Below are 11,819 nucleotides of genomic sequence, written 5' to 3' on the forward strand. Positions count from 1 at the left end.
AATACACTTTACATTTTAAAACAGAGGGAGTAAAAACATTATGAAAACCGCAACAAAGCACGTCCAACACTTCAGTAAAAGTAAAAGGCTGGGGAGTCAAGAATAAAGGGGAGAACAGTAAAAGTAAACGGCTGGGGAATCGAGAATAAAGGGAAGAATGGAATTGCACCAATCGCGAGCACGCCCCTGGTCGCCATGCGACAGTCCTTCCTCGCTATCCGTCCCCACCCCTTTGGCGTGTTTGTCAGTGCGTGATTAAAAAACAGATTATATTTGCGTTAAAGAAAATTAAGAGAGTGCTTGGATCCAAAAGAATTATTTTAGCCTGACTAAAAATAGTCTCTTTAAAAGGCTAAAGTTTCAAGCACCTTTGACTAAAGAGTGGCTAAAACTAATCTTAAGACTGAATTTTTTTAGTTAGGGGTACAACTACTAAAATGTGAATTAGTCCTAGGGTTTGAAAGATAATAAATGCTCATTAACTTGATTTTAGAATAATAAATACTCATTAACTTGATTTTAGCCTTTTTAGTATTTAGATTCAAGTATGGATGAGGCTAGCATGTTTTAGTCACACTATTTTTAGTCATGGGACTAAAACGTATCAAGCACCCTCTAAGCCAAAGAACAAATGAGTGATGCTCAACGAAAAAGATTTCACGATAATAACAAACGGTGCTTGATTTCTCAAAATTACATGATAAATATTATTGTCTTGAATTATGTAAATGATAACAAATCCTTGTCCAGCTACAAAAGAACCACCAGCATAACATGAAAGAAATATAAAAGCTGCTTCAGTAATCTCTTTCTCAAAAAGAGCTATATCTAGGCCCCAACCATACATTCTTGGCTCCCCAGCCAGCCTACATGGCTGCTGCCTTGCCGTTCCCAGCAGCAACGACGGTATCAGATGGGTTCAGCTCGTCCCAGGCCTCGATCCAGGTGACCATGGCATCAGCAAGCTTCACGAAGTAAGGGTCAATCTTGCCAAGCTTCTCCTTGACCTGCTCCGAGAGTGAGATGTAGCACTTCTGGACTGTGTCACACTCCTTGGAGAGGGTGGCGTTCTGGAAGAAGGGGATGATGTCCTCCTGCCAGAAGATGCCCTTGTACTCTTTCTTCAAGTTGACAAATGGGTTGCTAGCCTTGCTGTGCCACAGGTATGGCAGCCCAGTCTTCACTCCAAGGCTCAAGTGGTCGCAGATGACCTGAAGTTTACACAGTTGTATCAGTTTCATTACTTCAGTTCCTTCTTTTTTTGAGATGAGAAGATTTCATTACTTCAGTTAAGTGAAGTGTAAATACAAGTTGTAGTTCAGTTAAATAAATACATACCTTGACGCACCATCCAGCCCACATGTCATCGTAGCGACCAATAGGCTGGCCATCACCCATGAGGCCAAAGTACATTGCAGGGCCAATGAGCTGACGGTCAAAGGCAAGGTTCATGCCACACATGGGGAACAGTGTCCCCTTGGGAATAGTCAGGACGGCATCAACATACCTGAACAAAATATAAGAGATCAACAGCAATTCTTGATGCAATACAATGATTGCTGATTAGCAGCAGATCAAACAAAATGCAGTACCTGCTGTTCCTCTCACGAGGCTTAACCATCTGTGTGGGTGCATCATAGTCAGGGATGTTCAGCCAAAGGCCATGAGAGACCGCGGTGGGGGCACCCTCCCTAAGGCTGAAGGGGTATCCACGGACAAAGTCCGCACCTTCACGGTAGGGGTCATACAAGGTGTTGAAGAAAAACGGGGTGGACGGGCTGAGGAGGTTCTTGATGTGCTGCTCAAGAGCATTGATGTCTTTGCCAGATGGGTCCTTGGCCACCTATTTCCAAGGAGGGCCAATAAATTTCAGTTCAAGCAACACACAAGACACTGATCGGAAGAATAAAACAGTTTACCCCCACTTGATTGCTTCATCAGGAGAGGCAAGATCTAGTGGAGACCATATGGTGTGGATCTCAAAAGGATGAAGCATAGTTCTTTTACAATCGAATCAAGTACAGAGAGTAAACAGAAATCGAGCTACAACGGTGTTTCTCGGATCTGCGGCAAATATCGTGGACCAACTGAAACTGACAGTAAATACTTGCAATGCGTTGTTTGGTTACTAATAACTGAACCTGCCAACTCGTGTTACACGACCGAATCACATAAACTAGAACCTCTAACCAAATGAAAAGACTCTTCACCTCTAACGAAAAATGAACAGATGTGCTACCTATCACATGCATCAGATGGGGAAAATTAATTATACTACGATCACAGAGATCACTTTACTGGATTCTCTACCAGCCAATGCAAGCAAGGCCGAGGCTGCTTGTCTGTGTCCCAGGAGCAGCTGCTGCTCAAATCTGATACGGCTCGGGATCTGATAGGCTACACTTTTTTGTTGAAGTGACTGATTGCGGGTTCCTAGATCCAGATCTGATCAAGCCAGATCCGGAAAAATTAGAACGAAGGCGACCCGGATCCGGGGCAACAATCCTAAACTTCCCACGGATCCGCGCAGAATTCGAACAATCGCCAGCAGGAACGACTAGGAAACGAGGGCAATTTGGATTTGTGCAGAGGGAAAGTTAGAAAGGAACTTACGAAGCAGTCGTCATCGATGGTGAAGACGTACTTCTTCTTGGAGACCATGTAGCCGAAGCAGCGGCACGCGGAGTCCTTGAAGGAGATGCATGAGGCCTTGGGGCCGAGAATGCGGTTGATGTCGTTGCGGTTGTAGAGCTCGTAGTCGAAGCCCTCAGGAACCTTGATGACCTTGCTGGGGTCGCCGTCCTGCACGATGATGAGGTGGTACGGCTGGAAGAAGGGGCGCCACATCTCGAGGAAGTCGAGATTGCGGATGGTCGGGATCACGATGTCCAGCTCGTCCTTGAGCAGCGGCGTTGATGGCACCGACGATCCGGGCACAGTCACCGTCCCTGCCATTGCTGCCTGGCCGGGATCTCGATCTCGAGCCCTGGATCTCGCTGTTCCTGGAGGTGGTGGTAGGGGTGGGAGTAGAGAGAGGTGTGGGTTTGGGCTTGGAAAATGAGGGGGTTATATAACGCTCCAGGATGAAGAAGACTTTCATCTCCATCGGTGCCTGCCTGTCGGTGTGCGTTCCTCTTTCCTTTCTCCTTCCTTTTGTGTGTTATATTTACTTTTTTATTTTCTCCTTCCTATAAAGAACGGGGAAATGCGTACGTGAAATGCACGTTAATATACTGTTGAGAGGCATAAAGATAAAAATAAAACATTTTCTTTAACTATGTGAATAATGTTGACGATGATATTTGGTATGATACTAATTACACGTTGAACATGTTAAGCGCTCACCATTGAAGCAATGTGGGTGGTTAGATTTGACCTTATTTGATAGCCGAGATCGATTGAGGTCTTTTTTTATATTCTATACTATATACATGCTATAAAGAATGTTGGAGAGTACCAGCCTCCTAGGGGCATCAGCGCTCGCAGGTGCCCTTCACGTCGTCCGTTTCGCGCATGTGCCTCGTGTCAATGGTTGTTGAGCGCCCTCCCCACCATCCGATCTTAACGGACGCTTCGCACCTAGCGGACTTCCTCGGAGCTCCATGACGCGTGGGCTGCTGGCACGTTAGCACCGCACCACGTGTGTGGCCTCGCACGTTCGAGAAGCATCTGGTCGGACTCTCTACCCACCCCTAATGTTCGGTTCCGCTGCCCGGGCTTATTGTTGGCAGCCGTATAGGCTATCCATATGCCTCGTTGCCCTTGCCCCACGTGTGTCGCCTCGCCTAGTGGAAAGACCATTGTGCTGGCTTTCCAGCCACCGACCATTCGGTTGTTCTGGTCGGTCCTCTTCATGGCTGCTTGGTAGATTGGATGTACGGGGTTTATGTGTTGCTTGGTTATTGTGCTCGCCTGTGCCGGGGACGCCCATGCGTCCGGTCACCCGCCTGTTAGGTCCATGCAGACAGGCACCCCGGGTATGCCTGTGCACCCAGGCACCCTTTGTGTGTTTGGTTTGCCTTTCTCACAGTGCCTTGAGTGCAGGTTGTTTGCCCTGCATGCGCCAGGTGCGAATGTTCCTGTTGTATTCATGTGCGCCAGGTGCAATGATGCTTCCGGGCACCCTATGTGTGTTTGGTCAGCCTTTCTCGTCGCGTTGGAGATGTGTTCTCGCCCAAGTGTGACTGGGTGTTTGAGTGGACACTTGTTGGTGTGTTTGTGTGTGTTTGGTCAGCCTTTCTCGTCGCGTCGGAGATGTGTTCTCGCCCAAGTGTGACTGGGTGTTTGAGTGGACACTTGTTGGTGTGTTTGTGTGTGTTTGGTCAGCCTTTCTCGTCGCGTCGGAGATGTGTTCTCGCCCAAGTGTGACTGGGTGTTTGAGTGGACACTTGTTGGTGTGTTTGTGTGTGTGTGTGTTCGAAGTTGGATGCTCTGGGCTCACCTTGTAGGCCGATGGCTTTGTGCAGAAGCTTCCAGGGAGCACCAACATAGGCCAGGGGGTCACCAAGGGGGCCTACGCACCCCCACCATGCACAAGGGGGTGCCACCAGACCACAAGGGCCCGCTGGTGCTCCAATTGACCACCTCTGGATCCCTGTGCCTTTATGTACTCCTGAAACCCTTTAGGATTTTATCGCCCTAATTTTTCCGTCGTCACACGCCTCTGTTTTGCAAAGATCCAATCTGGAGGCCTTTTCTAGTACTCTGTCGGAGGGAGAATTCTTCACGATGGCCATCTCCATCAACTTGAAGGCCATCATGCTCGTGAGTAGTTTCCTTTGGACTATGGGTCTATGATACGTCTCGAACGTATCTATAATTTTTTATTTCCATGCTATTATAGTATTAATCTTGGATGTTTTATATGCAATTATATATAATTTTTTGGGACTGCCATATTAACCAAATGCTAGTTGTTGTTTTTTGCATGTTTTTGGTTTCCCAAGAAATCAGTACCGAACGAAGTCCAAATGCCACGAAACTTTTTGACGATTTTTTTCTGGACATAAGAGAACCTAGAAGCTTCGGGAGGAGACCAGAAGGCGAAGGAGTTGTCCACAAGCCACATGGGCACACATAGGGGGTAGGCGCGCCCATGTGCCTTGTGGGCCCCTCGTTCCTCCATTTGACCTAATTCCAACTCTATAAATTCTCTAAAATAGGTAAACCAATAGAGCCATCCAAAATACTTTTTCTGCCGCCGCAAGCTTCTGTTCTCACGAGATCCCATCTAGAGGCCATTTCCGGTACTCTGCCGGAGGGGGAATCGATCACGGAGGGCCTCTACATCAACCTTGCTGCCCTTCTGGTGATGTGTGAGTAGTTTACCATAGACCTATGGGTCCATAGCTATTAGCTAGATGACTTCTTCTCTCTCTTTGATCTTCAATACAATGTTCTCCTCGGCGTTCTTGGAGTTCTATTTGATGTAATCCTTTTTTGCGGTGTGTTTATTGGAATCCGATGAATTGTGGGTTTATAATCAGATTATCTATGAATATTATTTGAGTCTTCTTTAAACTCTTTAATGCATGATTATTATAGCTTTGTATTTCTCTCCGATCCATTTGGTTTGGCCGACTAGATTGATTTATCTCGCAATGGGGGAGGTGCTTTGTAATGGGTTCGAGCTTGTGATGCTCAATCCTAGTGACAGAAAGGGACATGAAACGTAGTTGTATCGTTGCCATTAAGGATAAAACGATGTGGTTTGTTCATATTATTGGATTTACTTTGTCTACATCATGTCATCTTGCTTAAGGCGTTACTCCGTTCTTTATGAACTTAATACTCTAGATGCATGTTGGATAGCGGTCGATGTGTGGAGTAATAGTAGTAGGTGCAGGTAGGAGCGGTCTAATTGTCTCAGACGTGATGCCTATATACATGATCATTGCCTTGGATATCGCCATAACTATGCACTTTTTTATCAGTTGCCCAATAGTAATTTGTTTACCCACTGTATGCTTTTTGTTCGAGAGAGAAGCTGATATGTCTCCAATGTATCTATAATTTATGAAGTATTCATGCCATGTTCATTATAGTTTTGTATGATTTTGGTGCACTTTTATACAGCTTTTATATGATTTTTATGGACTAACATATTGACATAGTGCCCAATGCCAGTTGCTATTTTCTTCTTGTTTGTGGTTTTCTAGAAAATCCATATCAAATGAAGTCCAAATGCAGCGAAACTTTTTGATAATTTTTTAAACAAAAGAGACCCCCGAAGCTTTATGGGAGGACTAGAAGAGCCATGAAGTGGACACTACCCACCAGGGCGCGCTAAGGCCCAAAGTGGTGGGTTGGTGGGTAGTGGGCACCTCGTGGCCCATCTCAGCGTGAAGCTGATGCCAAAAAATCCTATAAACAGAGAAACCTCCAGAAATAACCCTAGAACTTCGACTCCACCGCCACAAGCCTTTGTGCCTCCATGATCCAATCTAGAGCCCTTTCCCGTCACTCTGCCGGAGGGGGAAATCATCACCGAAGGCCATCTCCATCATCCCGATGGTCTCCATGATGAGGAGGGAGTAGTTCACCCTCAGGGCTAAGGGTTTGTCCTAGTAGCTATGTGTTTGATCTCTCTCTCTCTTTCCCTCTCTCTCTCTCTCTCTCTCTCTCTCTCTCTCTTTCTCTCTCTCTCTCTGTCTCTCTCTCTCGTGTTCTTGATTTGGCACGATCTTGATGTATCACGAGCTTTGTTAATATAGTTGGATCATATGGTTTTTTCCCCTCTCTTTCTTGATTGAATACTTTTATGGATTTGCGAACACTTGATGTATGTCTTGGCACTCAACTCGTGGATTCCCGAGGTGACATTGGGGTAATCTATGCATAGGGATTGATGCACGTTTTCGTCTTTGTTTCTCTGGTAGAAATCTTGGGGCACTGTTTGAAATTCTTTGTGTTGGATACTCTCGGTGACATTGGAGTATCTAGCTGACATTAGAGTTGGTTCATGTGTATCATATGGTGTTATTTTAGTATGAACTCTTGCGCTGTTTGTGACACTTAAAGGAATAGCTCGATAGATCGGTCGAAAAGGAAAACTTTGAGGTGGTTTTGTACCCTACAAACAATTTCGTCTTATGTTCTCCGCTAGATAAGAACTTTGGAGTGATTCTTTGTCGCACTTTGAGGGATTGCCATATGATCTAATTGTGTTAGCACTACTGAGAGATTGCACTAGCGAAAGTATGAACCCTGAGCATTGCAATACCGTTTGTACTCACTTTTGTTACTTGCTACCTTACTATTTTTTATTGTTCAATTTACAAAAATCAATATCTACTATCCTTACTACACTTGTATCACCATCTCTTCGCCAAACTAGTGCACCTATACAATTTACCATTGTATTTGGTGTGTTGGGGACACAAGAGACTCTTTGTTATTTGGTTGTAGGGTTGTTTGAGAGAGACCATCTTCATCCTATGCCTCCCACGGATTGATAAACCATAGGTCATCCACTTGAGGGAAAATTGCTACTGTCCTCCAAAACTCTATGCTTGGAGGCCAATACGAGTCTACAAGAATAAAGTTGCATAGTAGACATCAGAAGCCTCTAGTGAAAACTATGACCCCCAAGTCTATCTTTATCTCTACTCCTAATGGAGCAGTTGGTAGGAGTGCGTCCATGTTTTTTTTTGATCCCACCACTTTCGTCCAGATTTTTTCGACTGGTTTTTTTCATCCCCTCCCCCACCCCACTGGTTTAGTTTCGCGTCACCCTCTCGCACAACAAAAAAAATCTGAATGAATTAGAACTTTTCATGGTGATGGAAGATATTTAGTAATGTCTTTATGTGAAAGAATCAATCATGGTCAATCTCTAAATATCAAATCTGAATTAATTAACCTTACCTTAAATTGCTCAACCACTACACCTAATGGATCAGCTGGTAGGATTGCCTTCAGGTTTTTTTCGTCCCACCACTTTCGTCCGGGTATTTTCGACTGGTTTTTTTGTCCCCTCCCCCCACCCCACCGGTTTAGTTTCGCGTCACCCTCTCACACAACGAAAAAAATATGAACGGATCAGAACTTTTCATGCTGAAGCGAGTTATTTTGTAATGTCTTTATGTGAAAGAATCAATCACGATCAATCTCTAAAGATCAAATATAAATTAATTAACCATACCTTAAATCGGTCAATCACATTAATTAGGAAAAAATAACCGATTTTAAAAAATTAATGTGTAAATCATAACACATAAGGTTCCTTTTCCTACCAATGATCGCGTCCCGCCCTCCCTTCGGCAACCCACCCCCACGATCGGTTCCTTCCCCCCTTGCCCCACGTTGATAGCCCCTTTTGAAAAAAAGCCCTCCAAAAAATATGATCCCTCCTGATCCAACTTTCTCTCGTTGACCAAGCCCTATCCCCATCCCAATATGGCCGCTGCCAGGGTTGTCAACGTCGCCTACCCTCCTCCATCTTCCCACGAGCGTCGGGGCATGGCTGTCCTCCAACAATCTTTAGTCCTAATGGAGCAGTTGGTAGGATTGCGTCCAGGTTTTTTTCATCCCACCACTTCCGTCCGGGTTTTTTAGACTGTTTTTTTGTCCCCTCCCCCACCCCACCGGTTTAGTTTCGCGTCACCCTCTCACACAATGAAAAAAATCAGAACGGATCAGAACTTTCCATGCTGACGCAAGTTATTTAGTAATGTCTTTATGTGAAAGAATCAATCATGATCAATCTCTAAAGATCAAATCTAAATTAATTAACCTTACCTCAAATTGCTCAATCTCTACTCCTAATGGAACAGTTGGTAGGATTGCGTCCAGGTTTTTTTTGTCCCAACACTTTTGTCCCGGTTTTTTCGACTGGTTTTTTTCGCCCCCTCCCCCACCCCACCGGTTTAGTTTCGCGTCACCCTCTCGCACAATGGAAAAAAATTGAACGGATCAGAACTTTTCATGCTGACGCAAGTTATTTAGTAATGTCTTTATGTGAAAGAATCAATCACGATCAATCTCTAAAGATCAAATCTAAATTAATTAACCTTACCTTATATCGCTCAATCACATTAATTAGGAAATAAAATAACCGAATTTAAAAAATTAATGTGTAAATCATAACACGTAAGGTTCCTTTTCCTACCAATGACCGCGTCCCGCCCTCCCTTTGGTGACCCACCCCCACGATTGGTTCCTTCCCCCCTCGCCCCCACGTCGATAGCCCCTCGTGAAAAAAAGCCCTCCGAGAAAAATAGGATCCCTCCTGATCCAACTTTCTCTCGCTGACGAAGCCCTATCCCCATCCCAATATGGTCGCTGCCAGGGTTGTCAACGTCGCCTACCCTCCTCCATCTTCTCACGAGCGTCAAGACATGGCTGTCCTCCAACAATCTCTACTCCTAATGGAGCAGTTGGTAGGATTGCGTCCAATTTTTTTACGTCCGGTTTTTTTCGACTGGATTTTTTGTCCCCTTCCCCCACCCCACCGGTTTAGTTTCGCGTCACCCTCTCACACAATGAAAAAAATCTGAACGGTCAGAACTTTCCATGCTGACGCAAGTTATTTAGTAATGTCTTTATGTGAAAGAATCAGTCACGATCAATCTCTAAAGATCAAATCTAAATTAATTAACCTTACCTTAAATTGCTCAATCTCTACTCCTAACTAGTAGAATGCCCGTGTGTTGCCACGGGGTTTTGAAATATTTTTTGTTGAGTTGTATAAACATAATGCATGTTCAATTTCACACGTAGAGATAATATAGCATGGGAATGTCGGTGCCTTGCCACATGCTATGAAAATATTTTGCTGGAATTATGTAAACATAACACATGTCAAATTTCACATGTAGAGACAAGATAGCATGGGCAAAATTGGGTATGTATTGTAGTCTAGTTTACTTGCAATATAAATTGATAAAAAGGATAAATTAATGATGCATATAGAGCGATGATCCAACTAAAATTCTATTAAAAATTAATACCTAGTTCTTGCGCTTAAGAAGTTCTCGCACAATACCAGGAATGTTATCTTTAATTTCATTCGCACGATAATTGAGAAGTATAATAAAAAATTCTTCCTCGGCTTATACACATCTTACACAAGCAACGTGTAATGGAGAATACTTCATGTCAAAGGTCTTAAAATGTGCAACGGAGAATACTCATGGTGCTAACCGAACGAACTATTTTTTTTACCATTCCACCATAGCATAAAAAACATAATAGCCAGACATATCCCTACAATTTCCTAAATTAGTGTTATTTTGAATATAGTGATAACAAAAATAAATGCTTGTATTTTGAATGTCAAAAGTTTTGTAGTACATTTCTCGGAAGGTTACGAAATTTCTGTGGTTTTCCAGTTTTGCCCCTCGCTCGCTCACTCACTCGCCCACTCGTTCAATCACCTCTTCACACTCATTCCCCTCGCTCATCGACTCTCCCAAATGCCTTGCCCACGGCGGTGACGCACCACCCCCTCACCTGTGTCCACGGCTCAGCCGTGTTGCCGCCCTTCTCCTCAGGTGTCGCCGCCTCACCTTCTCGCCCGCATCGCATCTCCCTCTCGCCCGCATCCTCTGCGCCACGCTTGAGAAAAAATTGGTTGTTTTAGTGAGGTCGAGTAGGAGCACGGGGATTTAGTACTCTCGCTTGGCTCAAACCAAACTGATTCTGCTATAGTATTATTTTTATCATGCAGGAGTACTTTGATTGATCTACTAGGCTCAAATCAAACAGATTTTTAGAGTATACTCCATGTTACTCCATTTTAGAGCACATTCTTGGAGTGGATCTGCATTTCAAAAAGTTTACAAGTGGGAGTACATGGAGTACTACAGTTTAAATCGAGGAGAAGATGGTGCCTGCTCCGTGATGATGCCGCCGTCACCTACGACTCCTCAACCACCACCACCACCACGACGACTTTCTCGAACATGGTGAGTACTAAGTACTCCTCCAATGCTTGTACTCCTATCAATGTTTACTGATGTAATCATGGCAGGAGTAATGCACCATTAGTTGGTAAGAAACAATGTCAGTATGAAACCTCTCAATAGTAACTGTTTTTTCTATGAGGCACAGTACAAGGTTTCGGCTTTATTTGCCCCATTCCATGTTTTGAAATCATTACCAAATCATATGAAGCATGGTAACAATGTTCAAGCTGATTCGGTGAATCTGTAGTCTATACCCTATATATTACACCTCACTGTGTGCCCCAAACATTCTGCATTGAAAAACAAATAAATAAAATAAAAGCTTCTGAATGGATGATAGTGTGAAACAATATATCATATATTTTTTTTCCTGGGAGCATCATGGACCAACTTGTCAACGTAACCTGGGTTGTAAACTACATCTATATCCCTGTCAATGAACATGTGCACTATTGAACTACCTATGCATCTACATCTCTATGAAGATGCATGTACAACTACATCTTGGATGAATACTATTGTCAATTTACTCGCATGGGCCATTCAAGGGAAGTAGTCTCTCAGTTCTAGTGTGCTTAGATGTACGATGAAACGAACTTGTGAACCAAAGCAATTTGACATGACTACCGGACAGAGGAAGCGGGGCAGAGATGATTTATTCGTGGGCGATGATGAATTGCTACAAATACATATACTCCTACCCTCCATGCATGTCAGCATCCGGTGCTAGCGCTTGATTCCCTGAAGATTGAAGAACCACCCCCTGCCCTTAACAAATCATTTCATATAAACTACTGCACCTAGCAATGTAAAAATACAAAAGGATAAAATCACTAACCTTTTATAGAAAAATGGTACACTCTTGGCCGTCCTGCATGTTTTGGCATAAGTTTCCCTCACCTTGCATGTCAC

General features: G+C 44.0%; 1 protein-coding gene across 1 annotated transcript; it reads right to left on the bottom strand.

Annotated features, from left to right (window-relative positions):
- Window positions 1-655: 655 nt before the first annotated feature.
- Window positions 656-3,056, bottom strand: LOC125551594 (UDP-arabinopyranose mutase 1). Its single transcript, XM_048714848.2, has 4 exons — window positions 2,614-3,056; window positions 1,593-1,843; window positions 1,339-1,507; window positions 656-1,211 (listed from the first exon to the last, which is right to left on the bottom strand). Exons 1-4 carry the CDS (start codon window positions 2,953-2,955, stop codon window positions 867-869), a joined length of 1,107 nt encoding a protein of 368 aa, XP_048570805.1. The 5' UTR covers window positions 2,956-3,056; the 3' UTR covers window positions 656-866.
- Window positions 3,057-11,819: the final 8,763 nt, after the last annotated feature.

This window comes from Triticum urartu, chromosome 4A (genome assembly GCF_056163025.1).
Source record: "Triticum urartu cultivar PI428250 chromosome 4A, HENAU_Tu73, whole genome shotgun sequence".
Lineage (NCBI taxonomy): Eukaryota > Viridiplantae > Streptophyta > Magnoliopsida > Poales > Poaceae > Triticum > Triticum urartu.

What these genes read in the sequence shown, in the direction of transcription:
- LOC125551594 (XM_048714848.2), bottom strand. Translation starts at nt 2,955, where the DNA reads ATGGCAGGGACGGTGACTGTGCCCGGATCGTCGGTGCCATCAACGCCG. An exon ending in CCTCGTGAGAGGAACAGCAG is followed by an intron (nt 1,508 to 1,592) that starts GTACTGCATTTT and finishes TATTTTGTTCAG; the next exon opens with GTATGTTGATGCCGTCCTGA. An exon ending in GGGCTGGATGGTGCGTCAAG is followed by an intron (nt 1,212 to 1,338) that starts GTATGTATTTAT and finishes TGTAAACTTCAG; the next exon opens with GTCATCTGCGACCACTTGAG.